General features: G+C 38.4%; 1 protein-coding gene across 1 annotated transcript; it reads left to right on the top strand.

The window, feature by feature from the left end:
* The first annotated feature begins 6,385 nt into the window (after positions 1-6,385).
* On the top strand, positions 6,386-24,207 carry cnpy1 (canopy FGF signaling regulator 1). Its single transcript, XM_088430469.1, has 6 exons — positions 6,386-6,594; positions 8,782-8,881; positions 10,074-10,189; positions 21,569-21,781; positions 23,503-23,599; positions 24,037-24,207. Exons 1-6 carry the CDS (start codon positions 6,544-6,546, stop codon positions 24,075-24,077), a joined length of 618 nt encoding a protein of 205 aa, XP_088286595.1. The 5' UTR covers positions 6,386-6,543; the 3' UTR covers positions 24,078-24,207.
* The last annotated feature ends 1,375 nt before the right edge of the window (positions 24,208-25,582 follow it).

The following is a 25,582-nucleotide window of genomic DNA, read 5'->3' as shown; positions in this document are numbered from 1 at the left end:
ACACCTAAACCACAAAAGGGGTGCTGCAACCTCAGGACTGTTTTTCCTAACATTTAATTATTTAATTATTATTTTTTTTATTAATTATTATTTAATTATTTGCTCGATTATGAAATGTAGTTGGCACAGTAAGTGAAAAGAATAAGAATTTCACTGTGTGGTATAATAGTATACATGTGACAATAAACTCTTTGAATTTTTGAACTAATCCACGTAAATGCTGTAACTTGGAGGTCTGCCTTCCCGAGATTAAACAATGGATGCCTTCCAATTTTCTGCTTCTGAAACCCAGTAAAACAGAGATGTTAGTTATTAGCCCCTTTCATCATCAGCACTTGTTTAAAAATACTACTTTGAATCTGGATAATTGTATGATAGCCCAAAGTGGCTCAGCAAAAAATATCTCAGCATGATATTCAAATTCTTAGTTTTCAAATGCATGTTAAGAACACTATGAGAACTGCATTCTTTCAACAATATTGCCAAGATTCGCCCTATTCTGTCTACTAGTGATGCTGCAGCATTAATTCATGTTTTTATTACTACTGTAACGTACTGCTTTCGGAACTCAAAATCCTGCAGTACAAAATGCAGCAGCAGGACTCTTGACAAGGACAATAAAGTTTGAATATATTACCCCAATATTAGCTAACCCGCATTGGTTTCAAGTACACCTGAGATATGATTTTAAGGTGTTGTTCATGGCTTATAAAATCTTACATGGCTCAGCTTCATCTTATATCAGTGTCTCACCGTATGTTCCGTACCAACAACTTCGTCACAAATCTATGGTGTGTTAATGACCCCGTGGACTCAATCCAGGGTTTTTTACATTTGTGCGCCAGCGCTATGGGATCCCATATCTATGCTTTTACCTATGCTAATGGGATACCAGCTTTCTTCTTTTCCTTCCTGCCCCTTCTCTCGGTTTGGAGAGGGGGCAAATTGATTAATTGAATGCTGTTGTGCGGACTTGTGCTGTTCAACCTATGTGGGTTTAGAGATGGATCACCTCCGCTGCGGTGCATTGTTGGAATTGATCTACTGTGTGGAGGATCTTACCTGACGGCATCTACTACCGTGGTCACACCGAGATTACAGTAAGAAAACAGGTATCCCCTGCCCTTGCTCGATGATGCGTTCTTGGCACTGCATCAGGCCCACATAGTCAACAAATTGCACCTTCGCGGCGCTTACTCCCTTGTCCGCATCAGAGAGGGAGATGAGTGGAAAATCACGTTCAACACGACACTCGGGCACTTTGAGTATCTCGTCATGCCGTTCGCACTCACCAACGTGCCCTTCTCCAAAACCCTGCAGGATCATTGGCAGCATGTCCGCCTGGTCCTACAACGCCTGCTGGAGAACCGGATGTTTTTCAAGGCAGAAAAATGCAACTTCCCCCTATCCTTGGTCCCGTTCCTCGGGTTCATTGTGGAGAAGGGCCACCTGCGAGCCGATCCAGCCAAAATCCAGGCTGTGGTCGAATGGCCTTCTCCTACATTAAGAAAACAACTTCAAAGATTCCTGGGATTCACCAATTTCTATTGGCACTTCATTCGCAACTATAGTATGCTGGCTGAACCCCTGACAAAACACACTTCAAGCAAAGTACCCTTCACGTTGGGCTCCGGGGCCGAGGACGCTGTTTGTCACCTTAAGACTAGATTCACGAGCTCCCCTGTTCTCTTGCACCCGAATCGCAAACGTTCACAGTTGAGCTTGACGCGTCAGACTCGGGAGTAGGCACGATTCTGTCCCAGCAATCACCTGAGGATGACAAGTTACATTCATGTTCATTCTTCTCACGTCGTCTCCCGTCCGCAGAAAGAAACTATGATGTGGACAACCGAGAACTCCTGGTGGTCATCCTGGCATTGGAGGGATGGAGCCACTGATTGTATGGGACACCGTAACCCTTCACCATCTACTTAGACCACAAGAATCTCCGAACAGCACGCCGTCTACACCCACGCTTTGGAACAAAACTGAGTGAGGAACAAAAAGCCTTGTTCCTCACTCAGTTCAACTATGTCATCACCTTCAGACCAGGCTCCAAGAATGGCAAACCAGATGCTCTGTCTCAGGTATACGAGGGCGAAGCCTGTGAAAATCCCCCAGAGACCATCATTCCGAGTGAGCAAATCGTTGGGGCACTCCTTTGGGATCTGGAGGAACGAGTCCAGCAGGCGGTCGGATCCATCACGCTGATTGTCCGACTGGGAAGTTATTTGTGACTCCGGGTCTCCGCACCGCGGTGTTGGACTGGGGTACTACACCCGCTACCGGTCCCATTCCGACTGTGGTCGCACATAGCACTGGACTTCGTCACTTGTCTGCCAGTATCACGGGGTAAGTTCAAGGAACGTAGAAAAACTTCTCGCATCAAACTCGTTACTAGCGTGTTTTTGTTGAAAGATCGTACATACCACAACATAATGAAACAATTGATTTAATCCAGACATTGAGTGGGAAAGTACATGAGGCCTCGGGCCAGTCCTGCCACAGGTCGGGGCAGAAAATGGCAACCTTTCATCTTCCACATTTGAGTTCTTATACCCTTTTACCCACTGTGGAATGCAGGTGTGTGTGTGTTTGTGTGTTTGTGTCCCGGATGTGCAAAGCTTTCGTGCGAGTCATGGGGGAATCCATCAGTCTGACATCGGGCTACCACCCTCAGTCCAACGGACGGGTCAAGCGTGCTAATCAAGCACTTGAAGCCTCGCTGCGCTGTGTCTGCCAGCAGAACCCGTCCGCCTGGGCCTCTCACCTCTGCTGGGTGGAATATGCCTACAACTCCGGTCCTTCATCCGCCACCAGCAAGTCCTCATTCCATGTCATCTATGGATATCAACCACTGGTTTTTCCCTCCCAGGAAAAAGAGGTCGTTCCTTCTCTCTGGAGCCACCTTCGTTGGGCACAGAAGGTTTAGGAGGACACCAAGGCCGCACTCACATGTACGGCGAAATGAAACAGTCAACTGTCAAACTGGCGGTGGTCCGCGGCCCCGCAGTACTGACCAGAACAAGAAGTTTGGTTGTCAACCCGAGATTTGCACCTCGTCAGGTCCTCCATGAAACTGAACCTGAGATCTTGGACCCTTCAAGGTCGCCTCCATCATCAATCCTGTTACAGTCAAAATCACCTTGCCGCCGTCCATGAGGGTCCACCTGGTCTTCCACGTCTCTCTGCTCAAGGTTGTTGTGTCCTCCCATCGTGCCTCCTCCTACTCATTACCTGGTTGACAAGGATCCATTTTACTTGTAGATTGGGCAGGGAATGTACTGGAGGAGCGCTCGTGGATCCCGCAGTCGTGGGTCTTGGATCCAGGGTTGTTTGCCGATTTTCATAGGGTTCACCCTAATAAGTCTGGGGGGGCGCCTGTTGGGGGGGGGGGGGGGGGGGGGTGTTTTCTGCTTTTAAGGTGAGCTTCTTGTTTGGACTGTGTTCACAGTCCCCTTGTCATAAAGGCTGAATTCTTAGTCCACCACGAAGGCTTTATAACCGGCTGGCGCAAGAGAGCTTGTTGCCGGGTTATTGCTTCACCACACTCCAAGCATCCTCGCCATCTCTCTTGTTTTCTCATCCTATGCTCTTCTTCATCGAGAGACACTTTGGGATTGTACTCTGTGACTTTGATTTGATACTTCACCTTTTGGAAGTATTCTTGTTTACATGCCTGTCGCGCGCTTTCAATGAATAAACTATCATTGACTATCAACTTCCTCGTGTGGTTGGCTGGGGTCCTGAATCCGCTCGGGTTCCGCGGTTATTCATAACAGTGTGATGGCACATTATGGCATTTTTTTCTTTTCTTGCTTAAAACTTTTTGGTCTGAGATTTTCTAAATGTACAGTGTCATATGCAAGAAAGCTCACAACACTAGAAGTGATACTTGTTTGTTCAGTCCATACTCTGTCATATATGTTCCCACTTTGAGAGAATGGAATTCCACCACACACTCTAATTTTTATAAATGGTTGAATTACGTGATTGCATCTTTATATCTTGAAGAGGTCCGGTATTGTATCTATAATGCTCATAGTAAATTTATAAATATCTAGGGACCTTTTATCAATCACATCAGCAGAGGGGGGCTTGCCCTGCAACATCAGGGGACAGCTCTGCTGAAGCAGCTTCTCTCATCCTGAACTGTTGCACCTTGCCTGACCTTTTCTGGAAAGTATGGACTGTTTGCATCAAATTATATATGCTACAAGGATACACATTTGCACCAGCAGTGTTTGTGATCTTAACTGGCAAACGACAAAAAAATAATTTATGAGTGATGAGTCATTTGATGGGTCGAAAGACACCATAGTCCAACATAGAGGAGCAAGTTGTCGAAGCTCCGGTTCAATTCCTTCGGCGCCCATGGTGGCATTGCCTTGTCCGTTTCTTTATTGTTTTCAGTCATCTTCTGGTGACGTTAACTATAGTTATATGTATGAAAAAAATTGTTGAGATGAACACGTTTTTTTTGCATGCTATTTATATTCAGAGTGAGTTTTTAAAATGAATATTGTATTTTTTTTTTTTTTGTTCAATGTCCCTTTAAGGTAGTTGTGGTATAACCATTATATCCAACGTCTTTTTATGCTGTCCATTTAACTTATGTTATGGAAAACAAATATTTAGAAGGCATTAGAAGGCAGTCTTACCATTTAGATGGCATCAGTCTTAACACTGAAAATTCTGATATACAGAAAACTCTGATATACAGTTGACTGTTAGAAAACCTGAAAAAACTAAAAGGAAATAAGTGGTTGTAACAACTAACCTGTAACCCTCTCAATGAATGTGCTATGGCTTTTGTACATGAAAAATGTAAGCAAGCATCAATGCTAGATAAAACCCCCAAAAGACTTTTGGGGTTTACTCTATGTATTGTATTGTTTGGAATATTATTGTGATACAACGTTTTGTCATTCATTCTTTGCTAAAAACGCTCACATAGGCATGTTTATCTATTTGTCCATCGAAAGCTGCTGGTATATTCATATGACCTTGTTCTCATTTAGAACAACTGCAACCTTTTGCGCTCACTACTGCCCATACAGATGCTTGTCATTTGTCTTGTAGCCTAGTAAAAGGTCAACATGGAGTTCTTTTTTTCATCATTCTTTTCCTGGCCTCTATCAAATGGCTACAGATTTCAGGCGATTACTGTTCGTAGTGTTTAGGTCAATACTACAGTTTTTTTTTTATCACAAAGAAACCCTTCCTAAAATCTTCCATTCAATTCACTAAAGCAGCTCAAGTAGTGCTCAAAATCAAACATTTTTAAGATCAAACCCAGTCAAGAAAAATGACATACACAATGTATGAACAGAGGAAAACCTAATCAGATATTTATAATTTACATGAGGAAAAGCACAATCTTCAAAATGAAAGTAATGGTCATTATTTGTAAGATATATACTTACACATACACACACACACCCACACACGCACACACACACATGCACGCACACACACGCACACACATATATATGGATATATATATATATATATATATATATATATATATATATATATATATATATATATATATGGTATATATATGGTATATATATGGTATATATGTGGTATATATATGGTATATATATATATATATATATATATATATATATATATATATATATATATATATATATATATGTATATATATATATATATATATATATATATATATATATATATATGTATATATATATATATATATGTATATATATATATATATATGTATATATATATATATATATATATATATATATATATATATATATATATATATATATATATATATATATATATATATATATATATATATATGGTATATATATATATATATATATATATATATATATATATATATATATATATATATGGTATATATATATATATATATATATATATGGTATATATATATATATATATATATATATATATATATATATATATATATATATATATATATATATATATATATATATATATATATATCTATAGCCTACCTATATACCTATAGCCTACATTTTAAATTAAAGTGTTAATAAACATACTATAATTAAAAGAAAAAAGAATCTCCTTTCTCTTACTATAAAATACGTTTCATGAACTTGGGAAGCTGAAATATTTTTTGGTTGTGAACTGATAACGTTCATTCTTTCAAAGATCTCTTTAAGAACTTTCCGTGTTGACCATGATTGGTTGACGAGCTTCTGTTTAACGTAACGTGGCCACACTGCAGCCAAGCTTGTCTCTACAGTGACGTCAACATCACCCAGTAAACTAGACGGAAGTAGGTATCGTAAGGGTTGGTGAATGTGCCTTATTGCCTTCAAAATAGCGAGCAATTCTTTTGTATTGACGCAAAGAAATATACTAATACCATAAAGTACTTTACAGACTCGAAATTCTCTTTTACCTTGTTTGGGTGGTAATTTTCTGAAGTAGTGACAAAAAAGACGTTTTTTCAGTTTCCACATTTCTTTTGTTTTGAAATATATTCAGAAGTCACGCAGGTGCGGCTTTGGGTGAATGAACCCTGAGACAATCGGCAGTTGTTTTGACATTTTTGTGCCAAAGCAGGTAAAATTCGAAAACGCAATTCATGACAGTTCTTTGTTGATATTTTAACACTACTTTTATTAGATCAGAAACTGCTACTAGCCTGCTGTAAGACTGTTGTCACTAGATCTGGTAACTCGCTAAACTCCAATGGAATTTATCGAAAGTTTGACTTTGTGTTACGGTCACGGCCGTAAATTGTTGAGACAAAACGTACAATGCGTTTCTGTGGAGCAAGTCAGGGGTGTCCAAAACGCCGTCCTCGATGGCCGGTAATCCTACATCCAGGTTCCTGTCTCCAACATAACCGATTCAAATAATCAGATCATTAGCCAGTTCAGCGGAAGACTGAAGAGATTGATGTGGGCCATACATAGTGACGTTTTAATTTTATTTTGTAAGATTAGTTGAATTAATTAATTAATGTATTTATTAATTAATTAATTAATTTATTTTCAATTTGTTCCCTTTAATCTTATTTTGTAAGGTTTTATTTATTTATTTTCAATTTGTTCTCATGCGTTATGCGAAGTTCCATTAGGAGCGCATCACTTAAACACCAACTTTGAACTTGCGTTAATTTCTCCCACAAAACAGCTTTTCACTATTTGTGTCACAGAATTATATGCTGTTTACCACTGAGGCTTGCATAGAGGATGGCAATTTCTCTTCCAACTGTGTATGCTTGTTAGCTTATTTAATACGCGTAAGTAGGACCGGCTCACTGAGACACATTTTGCTATTTGCACCTGCTTTATGAATTGGATTCTATGTCATTGGTCCATTTTTAATTGCTTTGCACTATGAAAACCCCACGCACTTCTTTAGTGAATCTGTCTCGTTGTAACAATGCATCATGCATGCATGCAATGCATATATATGTATATATACGTATTTGTATATGTTTCTATCCGGCTGGGGTCATTTACTCTTCGTTTAGAGATATCACTGCAATCAAGGAGCTATTAATGTATTATAATATCAGTGCTGACCTGTATTGACTGCCAGTCATGCCCCACATGTTTTCCAGTTTTCTCTCCTAACACACCTGATTTAAACCATTAGCTCATCAACAAGCTCTGCTGGAGCTTGAAAATAATACTAATCATTTGAATCAGGTGTGTTTGAGAGAGAAAACGGGAAAAGTGGCAGGACACCGCCCGAGGCCTGGAATTGCCCACCCCTGAACTACACAATTGTTTCCTTGTAAATATCAGTTTTGATTTTATTTTCCACCACCTCTCACTTTAGAAAAATGACTAGTTTGTTGAATGTAAGAATATAAATTGTCATGCTTTTTTGTATAATGTTTAAGATTGAAATATTTAAATTAAATTACCTGTGATGTGGCACTTTTTATAATCACCTCACTCAATGAGCCAGATTGTAGGACAGTAAATTAACTTTCAACAACTGTGAATTATTTTTAAAGCGTTTATTCCGGCTACAGCTTAGTTGAGAACAGAAAAAAATAAGGGCATCAAAGTGCCTCAAATTAAAAAACAAAAAAAAAACTTTCTTATATTATTGCAATTACACTTTACAATTACAATTACAAAATCAATGCCTTTTCACTGTGGTCATCATTCCTAGAAAATCACAATGTTCTACGACTTATAAACTATTTGCAGAGCAGGTGTGTGGGCTATTCATGTGATACTCGGGGCTACCCAGTGCCCGTGGGCTCCATGCTGGTGACCCGTAGTCTAGAACCACCGTTTTTGCATGAAAAAAGAAGTTAAAACAAAGTGCTGTATCTCAAAGCACATTTTATTGAGCAATTCTAGAAGATATCGCGAGTAACATCATCTGTTTTATTTTTCGCTTGCCTACTGGAATAATGCATCACCAACGACAATGCCCACCTCCGTAAAACTTAATAAAATAAAGGCTGTGAATCAATTTCACATATAAATTGCTTCATGTTCCAATTATTTTTAAAATTGTTATCTAATGTCCCAGCATTAAATTATATTTGCTGACAAGTCTGTTAAAAACCTATTAAAATCTCACTTGTCCTCTGAAAGTGCATTCATGTCCCCTCGTGTATTTGTTACCCCATTTGAGACCCAATGGTTTAGAATACAAGCTACATGCTAAAATTAAAGAAAGAGGAGCATACGCTCCTCTTACTTCTCTCCGAAAGTAGTGTCGAATGTCAAAATGAATTTCCGAATGTGCCGTAAATCTAGGATGCCCTCTCTCCAGGTTCACATCATGGGCCGATGGATTCTTCAGATGACTGTGATGATGTTTCTCTTCATCCGCTGCTACCAAGCAAAGAGAGACTGGACACTTTACTGTTCTGGTAAGTTACTCACACTATACACATATTTCTACGCCCCATTGGATTTATGTCAACAACTTCAAGTATAATGTAAATTCTGTTACATCATACATGCCGTCGTCGTGAGACAGGCTAGTTTTACCCTACTGATAATGTGTTGGCACATTAGCAATCCTGCTCAGTACGAGAAGAACCGCAGGGTCAGACATTTGGTGTATACAGCTGCTGCTGTATGTAAGTGTAGTAACTTTTTGTGCAAGTCCACTTTTGATCACAATTTGACTTAAAGTATTTAAGACATTATTCTTACAAATTTTAATGTTTTATGAAACAAATGTAATATCCAACATTTTTTTCACATCAACTCCCAGAGTATCTTATGGATTTTGAATTGTGCGATAAAAACATTTCTTGCTAGGTGAGCAGTGCGCAAAATTATCTCAGTGAGACACTTTTCTGTCTTGAAAGCTGTACAGTGCACTGGTGCTTTCTGATTCATTTATTTTTTTTTTATTTATTTGGACTATGCTTTTATGTTGCGTCGCTGCTCAAAACCATCTTCAAAATACCTCTGTGACATTTTACCCCTCTTAAAACCCCTCTGACATTTTACGCATGCGTGGGCACAAACTTGCAAGCATGGCCAGTGAGTTGACATGGATTACCGTAATTACTGTAATATAGAATGCAACTGTGTCTAGGATGTGCCCTTAATTTAAAAATGCAACTGTGTTTAGGATGCGCCATTAGTTTGGTAACAATGTAAAAACGTTTGCAAAACAAAATAAATCTCAAGCGAGCAGCTAATTTTGAAGATCCCACATTGGTAAACATGTAATATAATCAATCTCCCTGTCCTGTCCCTCCCCACCCTCTGCTATAAGGTACTGTTAAACAGAATCAATTCACCCATTGCGCAATGAATCTGTATTTATATATATATATATATATATATATATATATATATATATATATATATATATATATATATATATATATATATATCCATCCTGCCCTCATTGGTCAATGTCGTTGTCATGTCACATTAGATTAGATTAGATTACACATTAGATAGATTCAGCTAACGAAGACACATTTTTTAAAACTGTTTTCATGCCACTCATCCCTAAGAGGTACAGTATTTCAATACTGTATAATGTGAATTGTACTCTGAAGATTTATGACAGCCAAATTCTTAACCTGTGTCTTTCAGCTTGCCGTGCAATTGTCGATGAATTGAATCACTCAATTGACCAGGTGGACCCAAAGAAAATGATTAATGTTGGCAGCTTTAGACTCAATCCAGATGGAACCATGAAAGACAAAAAGGTAAAATACACTGATGCGAAAAGTGGTTAAAAGCATCCTTCCTTTTCCTGTACTACTTACATGTTTGAATGGATGACAAGGAGGAGCAAGAGCAGCCCCCCCCCCTGCAGTTACTCAATTAAAAATTTAGAAATGCCTGTAAAAGTACTATAAATTTGTCATTTTAATAACACACACCACTAAAGTCAACAATAGATTTATACTCGCATTTTTGTAAATCTCATATATCACTCATATTAATCAGAATATCTGTTGCTGTATGCTGTTTTCATTTTCAATGGGATACCTGGGGTCTGCTTCTGGAACAGGTAACTTAAATTCTGAGTCTGTTACTGCGTAACTTACTCTGTGAACCTAATCTGCTCGCTGTCAGGTTTTATCAAATAATCTCTGAGTTTAAGCCCTGGCTCCTACCTCCTGTTGATCTGAGAAACATGGGGTGTCCGTTTATCCAAAATCCCGTTGATACTGAAGCGGAATTAGTCCACAGAGCCTTGCGTCAAGAGAGTTTTCCGACCATAGTTCAATATTTTGTCCTTGCCAGACGAATATTTAATTGAACATTACTGTTTTTCATCTAACTCCATCATTTATCTGACCAAAATTCTGCGGCCCCACATTTGTAATCTTACACACCGTGGCTGTGCTTTGATTTCAGAGTAAATTATGCGCTTTATATATTTTTTTTTTTTTGCAAATGGTAGTTTTCTTTATAATATTGGTGACACAAATTACAGGTGTCAAGACAAGGGAAAAAGTAGAAAAAGAACAGATGTTTAGACTTGACTTCTCTTTCACACCATCAGATTCAACTGCCCCCAACTCCATGGGGTTTTTATTAGACATGCCCACACGCAGTTGGCTCACATCAGCATAAAGACATATAAGCATAATCAGCATAATAAAATACAATATTTCCCATTTTATTCCTAATCCTCTGCCTTCTTTCTGTTGGTTGAGTAGAACTCACCTGCTAATCTAAACTGGACACAGCTACAACACGTTGAAATGGCCACTGAATGATACGTATGTGACTGTTTAATATGTTAAATATATTTACTATATACAATCAAGGGCCTCTGCTCCTCACCTGTTTGAATTTTGTTTTTATATTTCATTTTCATCAAATATATTTACTATATACTATCAAGGGCCTCTGCTCCTCACCTGTTTGAATTATGTTTTTATATTTCATTTTCATCAATCATATTTACTATATACAATCAAGGGCCTCTGCTCCTCACCTGTTTGAATTATGTTTTTATATTTAATTTTCATTTGCCGCCAAGTGCGCTTTAAGCCTGTGAGATTGAACCCAAATGACAATAACATTTATACCTGAACATCACTGTTTTCACCAGTAATATTATATGACAGTGTGATTAAATGTTAAATGAATACTGCTTTAACTTACTAGTATGCTTTGAGTCGGGCAGAAATTGTCTACCACGCTGATTGTCCCTCCTTATCCGCTGCAGCAGTGTTGCTTATTTTTTTTTAAATATCTGTTCATATTCACTATAAGTACGCACTATAAGTATACACTAGTACTTCCAGTTCTGGTGGTGTGAAATAAGTTTTTTGGTCTCATTTGCCATAGTGACTCATAGTTTCAGTCCTCCATTGATAATGGCTTTTTATTGTCATCATGCATGCGCTTAATTCAGGCTGAACATACTCAGAGTTGATTGAATTAACGCAGATCAGCAGTTCTGGAACCGAAAACTCAAGAGTTTCCCCATCTCGGGGTAAGTCAACTCAGAGTTCAGGGTTAAACTCAGAGTTTGTTTTACCTGCTTTCTGGAATGGACCCCAGTTTTGAAAGACAAAGTTGAAAATATATGAAATACTGTATACAATATATGAAAGGTTTTGTATTTTTGTAGTTTACAATAATGTCATACTCATATTAATCTTTGTGTAGCATAGAATGTGGTACTGCCTCTTCTCTTGTTCTCTTGTAAGTCAACTCAGAGCTCAGGGTTAAACTCAGAGTTTGTTTTACCTGCTTTCTGGAATGGACCCCAGTTTTGAAAGACAAGTTGAGAATATATGAAATACTGTATACAATATATGAAAGGTTTTGTATTTTTGTAGTTTACAATAATGCCATACTCATATTAATCTTTTTGTAGCATAGATCGTGGTACTGCCTCTTCTCTTGTTCCTCCTGTTTATTGTGAAAAGTTCCAATTGGAATTGGAATTTCTGTGCGGTTTATTTTATTCATGACAACAAATCGAAAACTTGCAAGTGCAGTCTTTTTAATAAAACTCTAACTTACTCTTATGCTCTTCACTAGACACGACATCTGTGTACAAACCTCTTGTGTGGATTGCTGCCCGTTGGTACAAATCTCGTTTTCTGTGGGTTCGAGTTAGAAAATGCAAAATTGTGATGTCAACTAACAATTGTCCTCAGAGTTGTAAAAAAATGTTGTAACATCTATGGATAATTCTATTGCTTGCAAGCCGTGACTTCAAATCTATGTGACAAAGAATATACCCAGTCAAATTTAGTAGAATCAACTGATACAGAAAGAGTAAATGAGCTAAAATTTAATGCTGTTATAATTGATTAAAAATTATGCTGGAAAGCACATATAGAGAATGTTAAAAGAAAGATATACAGAAATACAGATATAAAGAAAGAAAACTATAGGTATTCTCTTTAAAACCAAAGTTTTCGTAAAAAGTCTTTATACACATTAGACTGCTCATTAATACTGCCATACTTGACTTTTTGCTTGGAGATATCTGGGAAAACACAAACACTCAGCCTGTGTACAAGCTCCAGAAAAAAGCCATACAAATGATTAACTATCAGAATATACTGAGTCAGCCAACAATTGTTAATCAAATTCAATAGTCTCAAATTTTATGATATAGTTGAATCTAAAACAGCTCAATTAATGCACTAGGTATTCCATAACCAGCTTTGTTATAATATTCAGAAGCTGTTGTAAATCAGGAAAGGTTGATATGATTCAAGGGCTGCAAGTGATTTAAATAATTTGAAGATATTAACCTCACTGAACTGTAACATATACTGACAAGTTCTTTTGTTTCTTTTTTTGTTCTGCATTTTTGAATTGTGGAAATGTGTTTATAGGTTTGCTAAAATAACTTCAAAAATGTGTCATTTGAAAAATATTAATATGAAATCAATTAGAAATTGGACATTCAGTATGTTATCAAGAGCCTTGTTTTCTAAGCACTTTGTCCCCAAATGGCCACAAAAGCTGCACAAAAGCTTCATTTGACCATCACTAAAAATGCACATACATTATCCTTAACGTTTAAGCATGATGAGCCATTGAAAGCTCTGTTTCCTTGCCATTACTGGCATTCGTAGGGGATGACTCACGGATTGACTTACTTTCCCTCTTAGCTTGGCGTGACATCATATCAATTTGCATTATGTAACTCAACCCACAGGAAAGGTGACTCGTACCCACAGGTGACAATCCACACAAGGGATTTGCACACAGACTTGAAGTCGTATCTCGTGAAGAGTCTTCCGTTTGTTTGCGGGGCTTGTTTTAAGGTCTTCGATTTTATACTGCATGAATTGTAGTTCCTTCGTTAAGTTGTCAAGTTCTGTATTATTCAAGCCAAGAATCATTTTGACAAAACCTTTAAAACGTGTTTGTTTCTGACTGAGAAGTGTAGTGAACAGATCTTTTTGATGCTGTCGCTGTCAATGCTGATTTAGACTTTTGCAATCCAATTAAAAAAAAAAAATGTACACACTCTTAATGCGAGCCATCTGAAATATCAATTCAAAAACTTCTACCAAACGTCATCGTCATCAAGGAAATTAAGTGCGGAGATATTACCATTCTACTCAACAGGGAGGAACAGTTTAGTTCACTCAGAGATGAGCTCCTCCCTTGCCCTTTGTTGACACACTCTTCCACCTGTCGTTTAGTCAGTCAAATGGTACTGAACCACAGAAGAAGCCAAACCTTGATCCCATGCCCTCACAGCTCTCTCCTTTTTAGCAGCTTTTGACCTAGTGTGAATCAGAGAGGGAGGGATGTCACAGCTTAGATGCCATCAGAGAGAAAGATTTGCTGGTTTTAAGTCTCTGCTCTTTGGCCTCTTCACAGTAGGACTTCCTGGGGCCATGGGGTTGCTCTGTTACACAAAAGTTAAACCTGCCTGCTTTAACAATGACACATTCAAGATTTCCAAAGACATTGAACTTAGTTTGAAGGCAAGCTGATCTCATAGCGACCGGTGGGAAGTCATGCATTGAGAATGAGAGGATGTACAATGGTGTGCTTACACAGTGACACATATGGTCCTGAAATGTGACTGAATAACAGAAAATAAGGTCCAAAATGATGACTGAACAACACGGATGGATGGATGGATGGATGGATGGATGGATGGATGGATGGATGGATGGATGGATGGATGGATGGATGGATGGAGAAAAAAGCAACTGATAGAATGGACACCACAGGTAGACTGGTAAATGGCCTGTAGTGTGTGGCCACACACATTTCCTGACTTAAAAACTGGTGCAACTGCAGCCAACTTCCAATCCTGAAGAGTCTGTCTGAATAATGCATTCATTATTTTAGTAGTGCAACCAGAAAGTGTCTCTTTATCTAGCTTTAAAGTGTTTAAGTCGATTTACATTTTTAAGGCTACTTAAGAATTTTTAAGTCTATGATTTTGACAACTTTTGACTCTGAACCTTCTTTAGATTGAATATAAGAGAAATTAGAACTTTAATTGTCTCACCAAAATGTGTATTATTAAGAGCAGAAGCTATTTGAATTTGGCTTTCAGTCAGAGTGTCATTTATTTGCAGTTGAAATTTACTTTCTTGTGTTCCTCTGCTGTCAGTTCCAACTGGTTTCAGATATTTTTACAATTTCCCTTGTCTTCATGGATTGCATTCATGAAGGGGGGCGCTTCAGCATTTCTCATTTTTTTTACTATCGTATTTTCCGCACAATAAGGCGCACCCTCAATTAATGACATATTTTAAAACTTTTTCAATCACAATATAGTAATACTCAAAGTAATAACAATAATAACTCAAATAATAACTCTAAACTCTCAATAGCATAATAACTCAATGTCAGTATGACCAACCTTGTTCAACTGTAAACACACAAAAGACACAGGTAAAGCTTACTTTGAGTTCATTTCCCATCTTCCAATCTCAATATCGATCCATATATAAGGTGCACCTGATTATAAGGCGCACCATCAGCTTTTAAAAAAACAAGGCTTTTAGGAGCGCCTAATAGTGCGAAAAATACGGTACTTTATTTCTGAGTGTTATTGACTTTTTTTTCTCATGCATTGCTTGGATTTAAATAGCACTTTTGAGACAGAAGCTCTCTCTTTTGTCAATTTCAATGTTTTTATCTTTGTTTGAACGATACTGTTCTTTCTTTTTGAAACTAGTTTAATATTGTATTGCTAGTAAAGATTAATGTATGATTGTCAGCTTCTGCGTTATTTACTTTCTCGTGCTAACCCCACAAGCCAATCCATGCTCATCTCATAGTATCAGTGATCCTGCTCATGACCCATGAATATTTTGATGGTGTCATCGACAAAAATTTGTCTCCTGGCACAAAGTTTCTGGCCACTCAAGATCACTTCTGGTCTAGTGGGAGTCCAGGCAGATACTTTTTCGCCAGTTTCCAAAATAGTTCAGCCCTGTACTAGAACTGCCTCAGTCTCCACCGAGCATAGAGTTCCTCTTTTTGGAAATGCTCCACAGGTACGGATGGCCAAATCTTGAGTGGAAGCAGATGAGCACCACCAAATCATTTAGTTCTGTAACAGGTGGCTGTTAATTATAGTTTTCATCCTGTCCATAAACATTTGGAGACTTCCCTCATCCTAACTTTGTGTCTGTAAGGTAGCATCAAAGAGCTTTCTGGTGGGCCGAATTAAGCACTCCCACACTCCTCCATGGTGAGAAGCAGCTGCAGTGTTTAACACCTTCTTAATTTCTTGTTGCAGCATTGTACTTCCAATTTTATTCATTGTCCATTCCCTTATAGCGCTTTTCCATTCCATTTTGTCCCATTTTATTATCTGTATTTATCCTTTCAGCTTGGCCCTTTCTTAAAAATAATCAAAGTAAGGCGTTAATAAAACAAGTCAAGAATTTTTCTGTAGAGTTGTGTTTTGAGTGTGAGTTTTTTTTTTTTTCCGCACTCTCTCAGTCTCCTCTGTTTAGTGACAAAAAGCTGTAGTGGACATGTCATCACTTTTGGCTGCGTCTGAGAACAAATGCGGCTCCCATTTAAGTAAAGCCACAGTGACAATAAGGACGTTTTCAAGATAGATTCTCGTCACAGGTAGCCACATTTCACTTATTTTATACTTCTTTGTCCAACAGGAAAATAACAGAAAAAAATATGAATGAAAAAAGAGCCCTTAAACTGGGACAACTGGGCCAACGCTGGAGAGATTCTGCAAAAGTATCTGCTCTTTTGATCTTCATCAGGGTTCATTCAAGATCGTCAGAGGTCATAACTAGGTTGTTTTTCACTTTGACGATCTTGAACAAATCCTTTAGGAGCTCAAAAGATCTGCTACATTCGCGGACACTCGTCAGCCACTACAGCCAACTGCTTTAAACTAATTAGACATTACATTCCCCACCAGGCTGCGGTTCTGTACATGCATGCCATAATAGTTTCCCACATGCATGCCATATTTTCCATATATGGAAATTATAATTACAATTTTATATATATATATATATATATATATATATATATATATATATATATATATATATATATTTTTTTTTTTTTTTTCAGAAGAGGAATTTCCCCCCAAATTGTAATGCTCTTAGAGTAAGTAGTCAAAGGTTTTGCTCTTTGCCATTTGTGGGTTGTCATCGCTGTCTATTTTTTGTAATTTTCCTGTTGCATGATCTTTGACTGAAATACCTTGATAGTGTTGATGTCATTTACTCTTCACAGATTCAATACACTCGATGCCAGATGTAGCAAAACACACTCAGAATATAACAGAGCCTCCTCCATGCTTTACTGTAGGCATAGTGTTCTCTCCTCAGTGAGGGACTTGACAAAGCACAGCCCACAGACCCTTCATACTTATTGCACCTTGGCTTGGTGCCTGTATACTGGGGTTCACGAGAGCGTAGCCTTCCTCCGCCTTTGGGTAGGAGAATGGGTCCTGACTGTTGTTTGTTCCTATGTACCAAACAGCAGTTCAGATTACCCAACGTTTTTGGAGTCCCTGTTAGGTGTGCAGGAAAGTCCCTCTGGGGACTCCGTTCTTCTGTCTGACTTCAATGCTCACCTGAGCAATGACAGTGAGACCTGGAGCGGCGTGACTGGGACGAATGGCCTCTGTGATCTGAACCAGAGCGATGCTTTGCTATGGATTTCATCATGTATTGTCTATAACACAATGCTCAAAAATAAGGGTGTCCATATACATATGCACTTGGCACCAGCACACCCTAGACTGCATTTTGACGACTGACTTTGTGGTCGTATTGTTGGATTCCGGCTGCATGTTTTGGAAACTCAGGTGAAGAAAGGGACAGAACTGTCAACTAATCAACCATCTGGTGGTGTGTTGGCTTCGATGGTGGCCAATCTAAACTGGTAGGCCCAAACATATCATGAGGATTTGCTTAGTACGTCTAGCAGAGTCCCCTGCCAGTAGGAATTTTAACTCCCACCTGGCATAATTTCTCTGACCTGGTGGAAGGGGGTCTGATTTCACCATGCTCCACACCTCCGTTATTGAGAGTGATCGGAATTGTGGCCCTAAGGTCGTTGGTACCTGTCATTGCTGCAATTCTCAAACCTTTTTCCTGTGAAGAAGCAGAGTTTGGAAACTCTGAGGTAGGCTTTCCTGGGGTCAAAGTCACCAAAATGGTTAAACTGATTCTCATTGGTATGGCCCCTGGGGAAGATGAGATCTGCCCAGAGTTCCTAAAGGCTCAGGATCTTGTGGGACTGTCCTTGTTAATACGCCTGTCCATCATCACATGGACATTGCCTCTTCACTGGCTGACTGGGGTGGTTGTCCCCCTATTTAAAAAAGGGGACTGGGACATTGAATTCAAAAGGAGCAGTGTGGTTTTCCTACCATGGAACAATGGACCAGCTCTACATCCGCAATGGTGCATGGGAGTTTGCCCAAACAGTCTACTGTACATATGTTTTATGAACTTGGAGAAGGCAATAACGATGTCCCTTGTGGATTTCTGTGTTGGGTGCTTTAGGAGTATGATGTAATAAACCCCTTGATATGGGCTGTTAGATCCTTGTAAAAGCAATATCAGAGTTTGGTCTTGCATTGCCAACAGTAACTAAGATTTCTTTCCAGTTATCAATATACTCCATCAAGATTACAGTTTGTCGCCAATCATGTTTTTTACCTTTATGAACAGGATTTCCAGGTGCAGCCAAAGCCTTGAGAGAGTCTGGTTTGGCAGTCTCAGCAATGCATCTCTATGTTTTCCAGATGATTCGGTGCTTATTGGCTTCTTCAGGCCATGAACTAACTGGAGCTATTCACAGCGGCTTTTGAAGATCAGCACCTCCGAATGTGAGATCATGGTTCTCAGTTGGAAAAGGGTGCAGTGCCCTCTCCGAATCGGGAATTTGGTCCTGCCCCAAGAACTGAGTTCCGCTATCTTGGGGTCTTGCTCACGAGTGAAGGTAGGACGAAATGGGAAATTGGTAGGTGGGTCATTGGAGCCTCTCCTGTAAAGTGGAGTTTGTTATCGGTCTGTCCTGGTAAAGAAGGAGAAGAGCCGAAAGGCGAAGCTCTCTATTTGTTAGTCAATTTACCTTTACACCCTCACCTATGGTCAAGAGCTGTGGGTTGTGACCGAAACAACTACATCCCGGGTACAAGTGGTCGAACTGTGTTTCTTCCACAGAGTTTCCCTTAGAGATAGGGTGAGAAACGTAGTCATCCGGGAGGGACTTGGAGTTGCAGATCTACTATCATATCTTGTCTTTCTCCAAAATCATTTTTTGCTTGATACCACACTAAGCAGTGCTAATTATTTAATATTTAAAATCCAACTCCCATTGTTAGTTAAAAGAAATAAATCAACAGATTAAAATCCCCTTGTGAAAAATATCCTCAGGTGTCATACTACTGCATTATGGACTGCATAAGTTGCACCTGTCTTCCAATTTTTGAAACGCTGACATTAAATAATTGTAGGCTATAAAGTATGTTCGAGCCTTTCAAAAACTGAATTTAAAATCACAGAGGCAGCTAAATTACTCATCACCAAGTGGGCATGGTAAAGTTCTCCCATTAAGCTTTTTTAGTCCACCATTTAAATTTGTAAGCTCAACTACTTTCACCTTTATTTTTACATCCATCTGCTTTAGAGTCAATATTTTTATTTTGGTAATGGGTCTTTATTGGCCCATTTTAGCACGACAATGAAACTGAAAGGCCCCCGTCCACAGGAGTGTAATAATGGCACCCTGCCCAATGGGAATTGAATGGAGGATAGCATCACTGAGACGCCTATTCTCTGGCCCAAACGATTGCCCCCGATGCACCCCCCGCCACCTCTTTCTTCAAACAACGCTGTGACTGACAGCTCCTTTTCAAATGGCTGCAAATGGCAAGGAAGGGGTTTAATTCAAAACCATTTTGTAGCATGGCATGATAATGACTCGGACACAAGCCTAAGGCCTGCAATAGACCAAAATCGTTTTGTTTTGTTGTTGGACAGGAAAAGCTTTTCTTTTTTTTTTCCTTTTTTTCAAGTGATAGTAATGAAGTTGATAAATAGTCTTATGATTTGTTTTTCATTCAGTGCTTACCTTTCGGTGAATACTTAACAATTATTACAACTTCACACGTTTTATTTAATGTTGACACCGGTAACCTGGGTCTTGTAAAAGAGTATCTCACAGTCTTATTGTGAAAATTATTATAGGCTATGATAAATACAGACTAATGTACACATAGGCACGATGCAATTGTGTCACACAGTTTGCAGGCAGATAATGATTGACAGATGAACCTCGTCGTCATGGGCTGGGGTGACCTACATCCTCCATTGCCCTTCACTCTTTGCCCTCATGCTGTAACATTATGTTCTTTCTCCAGCTTCCTTCTTCCTGAGCACAAGGTTATCAACCTCAAGGGATCCTTTTCTGAGTGAGTCACATTTCTCCTGAATGAAGCACATATGGAAGAGGTGGGGTTGACCTTAAAGGCGGGGGATTAGCTATTGGTTTAAGGGTTTTTGCTATTGCTGCTAAAAGTAGAAGTACGGAGTGGCATTTGTTGATTAGAGTAAGTGACATAGAAGTGGGAAATACACATGAATGAATATATGATTTTGATGGAATTTACAGTACGTGTAGTGTCTGCAAATGACACGCAAGGAAACACATTCAAAGGTGTCATGGGGTAAATGAATATGTCCTAGTTTTTTTCATCTATGACCGTTTCCTTCACCATTTCCATCGTCTCTGTTAATCTCGCATTACCACACAACTCAATGAGAAAAGACAGCAAAGCTTTTCTACGTTGAATTACTTAAAGATGGCGCTGAGGATATTTGGGACTCAAAAGCTGATGAAAAACTGTTGGCTTTTTAGCCTGTACTTGCTTTCTGTTAAGGCCTCCTGTCTTTTTCGTTTACTTTGACGACCATCCTCCAAAGGAAATGCACCCCTCTGTGTGTGTTTTTTTTTTCTTTTTTTCCCCCCCAACCTTGGTCAGTTGAACAAAGCTTCCCTCTCTTTTGCCCTTTTCATTGCTGGGTCCCCACCTCCTGTTCCCCCACGCATCACCACAGATCCCCAGATACGGATGTCCTTCCGGGGCTGGTCAGGGCGTTGCACCTGTCTTGACCCGTCTAGACATGGCTGCTCCCTGTTTTGTCTTCCAAGGGAGGCAGAGGAAAAAGACAGCGGGGATCAGATGAAGTAGTCGGAGGTATTGGCACAGGTTAAAAGTCAGAGTTGGAGGTTGAGGATTGTTAGGGAAGTTGAAGAAAACAAAGCAGAAATAGAAGGTCAAACTGTTGACCTACCGAGTCTTATGGTGTAACACAGCTGACACAAGAGCACTCTAAAGGACTTTTAACACTGTGGAGGTTTCAAAGAGGCTTTTTTCTCTTTGTTTCAGTTTTTCAAATGCCAGACTGTGGCAAAGGATTTTGACTTTTCCATTTATTCATAATAGTTTTACTTGGTTGTTGTGTATGATTTTGACATTTTATGAGTGTGGGCATTTTGCATAAACATTAACTGGTTTGTTTGCTAGATATTTCTTAATCAAAGGAAATTCTGTCAAGTAAACGATGTCATGCTAAAGGAAGTTTTATAGCATGATATTCAGGAATCTTTTTTTTATTTTTTCCCAGGTACCTCTAGCTCGCTCCGAGACCCACCTCAGTGAGCTCTTGGACGAGGTTTGCAGTTCCATGAGTGACTATGCCCTCCATGTGGACACTGATACCGGGCAAAAACAATACCGGCGATTTGCGCCTAGGAGCACTGGGTCCTCTGGGGACTTCCCTGACCTTAAAAACTTCCAGTTTGACGGTCCTGAAACTCCCAATGCCTTGAAATACGCAGTAAGTGCAACAGTTGTCTACATTTATGTAAGCGTTTTTGATAGATCCCGCCATATACAACACTAAGACAGATTTGAATAAACTATCTTGATAGAGTTCGGTAGTTTACTATTCAACTTCGAATATGTTTCCAATAATATCAAAAAAATAGTTCTTTAAAAGCAGGTTTTATTTATGCATTTGAACAATTAAATCATATGTTCTAATGTACTCAATTAGGTTACTGTTCCAATTGCATGCACCATAATTCAGACCTTACAAAAAATGAGCTGTCCAAATCAGAATTTTAAAAGCGTCTCCATTAATGTTTTCTTTTGCATTCTGGTTAAATTAACGATTAAAATTGATTTAGTTAGACATGTCAGATTTATCATTGACCCTGTGTTGGAAATAAAAACTATTGCATTTAATTTTCTGGGGGATGGATTATCTATTTGGGTTGAAATTAGCTTTGTGGACTCAAGTCGCACGTCCAGACTTGATGTTTTTGTAATGTTTTGAAAAAGACCCAAGTATTTCTCCCATGAGTAAGTACCAATTTAATGGCACAAAAAAATTACTGCTTTTTAAGAGAAGAATCTCTGCACAGTTGTACTTATTATTGGCCTTTTGTTTTTACCAATTACATTATTTAAATTATTTCTGTATCTTACCACAAACTGCCATCATCAGGAAATCAGTGTTGTTATGAATAAGTGTGTTTTTTGATCAGGAGACCGTCTTTGATAAAATTATACTTATTCTAAAGACTGAAAACGTGATATGTTGATTTAGGGCCAGTAATCTAACCTTACCAGAAATAATTCATCAATACAAGAACTAATTCAGTGTTTAATGCATTTTTTGGTCTCAGTTTTCAAACTGAGACCAAAACATGCAATAATCACCTTACTATGATTTGGTCAGCACTTCAATTTTGCCATCATTATTTTTGTCAAATAGTGGAACACTCATCATTCGGCTTGCTTTATATCCATATAATATTAAATGTCACTAATACTGCACTTTGTATATGGCTTTAAGAAGGATATACTCACAAATACAATTCATATTTGTGAAGGAGAAAAAATGCTGATCAAGCACAGCAGCAATAAGAACCAAAATGCAAAACAATGGCTTATCTGAATTTACAACTCAATTCAAAGGCAAATGAAAGTCGGGGCAAATATTGTGCATATGTAGTTTCTGCAAAGTTTGAAGACGAACAAGTTTGAATGTGTTTGTGGACCTCTTTTCAAATCACCTGGCACTTGGTGCGTGTATTTAAGTCATGGTCAGGATCTTAATTGAATTGATTACTTTAACGTCAATGACATAGATCCAAATCAAAGATAAACCAAAATATGTGACTTTCGGCCAGTCCCGTTTGGTCACTGGCACAATTTTTTTTTTTGGCACAACTATGATCTTCAAAGCCTAACCTGATACACCCTAACTTTTTTTCATCTGAGCTGAGGACTGGACCTGGCTGAGTTTTTATCGCTGAGCAGGAATCAAACATGTGGCGCTTGTGTGAAAGGAAGCAGCATATGCCACTACCAGTACAGTCAAAATGGCTGAGCACTTGGACAACAGTGGGGAGGAGGGAATGACCAGAGCCTTGTAAACAGTGGTCCTCCATTGTGTTCAAAACAGCGACGAAAACATATGAGTTTACTCATGGCCATGCTCCTGTACTTTTACCTCTCAGCCATATCTTTCTTCTCTTGTGCATTTCTTAGTGTGAAATCATTGTAGAGGAGCTAGAGGATGAGATCATCACTCTTTTTAGTCACAGCGCAGAGGATGCGCACAAGGAATTATGCAACATTATCTCAGGTACCACAACTCTCTGACACAATATTTACCACACGTATGACTCAGCTTTTTGTTTATCTGCCTATCAGGATAATTACGGTAGTCACTATTTACTTCAAGTGCATGTTGGGTTTTGCCACTGTATGACACAAATGACATTTTAAATAATTTCTCTTGACATTCATTGTGCCAATTTTTTCTATTGCTGTGCCAGCAGAGCTTCGCAATGTGTCAATACTATATAATCTTAAAAACAATATTTTAGAGGAATTGTTTGCAAGTACTGAAGAACAATTAACATTGACCTTTTTAGATGTGCTTTTTTTGTGTAACATATACCTACATGTACCAATCACCTTACTACTGTGGCATCTGAATTTATGTATAAATTTACTGTATTAGGCAATTGCTAAACTTGCTGGCCAACATTTATTTTTTTTCCCCTGCTTTTTTTTCAGACTACTGTAAAGAACCCACAAACAGAAATGATGAGCTATAAATTTTGAGGTTGTTGCTGTTGTTGTTTAAAACGCCATGACCAACTTTGGCTGAATAAAATGGTAAATTACACCTTTTATTTGTTTGTTTTTAAAAATGAATTTATGACATAAATAAATGTTTTGACAACATTTGACTGAGGTTTGTATTTTATGCTCCTGCTCACTCAGCTCAGGGATAAACTGCTAAACCTAATGTCTTGTGTGTTAGTTCACTTTAATGGATTTAGATCGGGACTGTTATTTACGACTCAAGTGGTGTAGTTGTGGTAATCTAAATATATTCATGTATTAGGCTCTTTAACATGTAAAATATGACAAATATTTTTATTTATTGTCCATACATGTGGTGTGGAAAGCGGATGTATGGGCCATTCAATTTACCACTCACAATAAATCCACTGAAAAGAATATCTAAACCAAAATATTTGGGTAGTAATTGAAAATTTTTGGTTGGTAAGATAAACAAAAGTCTAATGAACAAATGCATAAAAATAAATCCCAAGTATAAATGAATTCAAAGTGCGTGTGACTACAACCCCCACAAACACACACACATTCCCAACAGACATTGTCTTCCATAAATGTCTATTTCTATATCTGCATTCAATATGGCAGATCACATGACAGCCCTGTATTAATCAACAATGTGAACATACCATAGTATGTTCAAATTGTTGTGTAGTATTCACATGATACTTTACGTAGCCTGTTTTTTCTCTAATTTCCCATTTTTCTGACGCTTTTATTCTTGTGAGTCTGCTGATGTTTAAGATATCTCTCAAATTATAGGTAAGGACTTATAATTCAATTACTAAACAAATTATTCTGTGTTGTTATTATTGTTATTTACAAAGTATTACTTTCTGCAATCATATTTATACTGTACGTGTTCTTTACAAATGCACTGGTTTTCTCTGGTGTGATGTACAGTATGTACTAGTATATGAGTATGAGTATGAGTTCTTCGTGATTTTTTGTTATTGTGTTTATTGTTATCTTTATTTTCATTTAACACACTGTCTTGGCTCACTTACTCTAAGTTTAGACTGGAGTATACGTAGAACAGATTTGTGTCTGCAATACGGTAGCACAGGGAGGTACAACCTGTGCCTGTGGGTTCCTTAAATGCCCTCTGTAAAAACTTAATTTTGGGTGTTGAAAATTTTAATTAAATGGGGGGGGGGCTTCTGTTTATTATTTAGCACAGGGGTGGGCAACTCCGGCCCTCGAGGGCCGGTGTCCTGCATGTTTTCCAGTTTTCTCTCCCTAACACACCTGATTTAAACCATTAGCTCATCAACAAGCTCTGCTGGAGCTTGAAAATAATCCTAATCATTTGAATCAGGTGTGTTTGAGAGAGAAAACGGGAAAACATGCAGGGCTCCGGCCCCGAAGCCTGGAGTTCCCCACCCCTGATTTTGCACATATTTTTGGCATTTTTTAAAATCATTTGTTTTAGTTTTATTTCTGCAGAAACCTAAGTAAATGTGGGAAATACCCAGCC

Source organism: Hippichthys cyanospilos, chromosome 12 (assembly GCF_059441005.1).
Source record: "Hippichthys cyanospilos isolate Australia breed blue-spotted pipefish chromosome 12, RoL_Hcya_1.0, whole genome shotgun sequence".
Classification (NCBI taxonomy): Eukaryota; Metazoa; Chordata; class Actinopteri; order Syngnathiformes; family Syngnathidae; genus Hippichthys; species Hippichthys cyanospilos.
The sequence above is the reverse complement of the archived record's forward strand: the minus strand, read 5'-3'. Positions and strand labels throughout refer to the sequence as shown.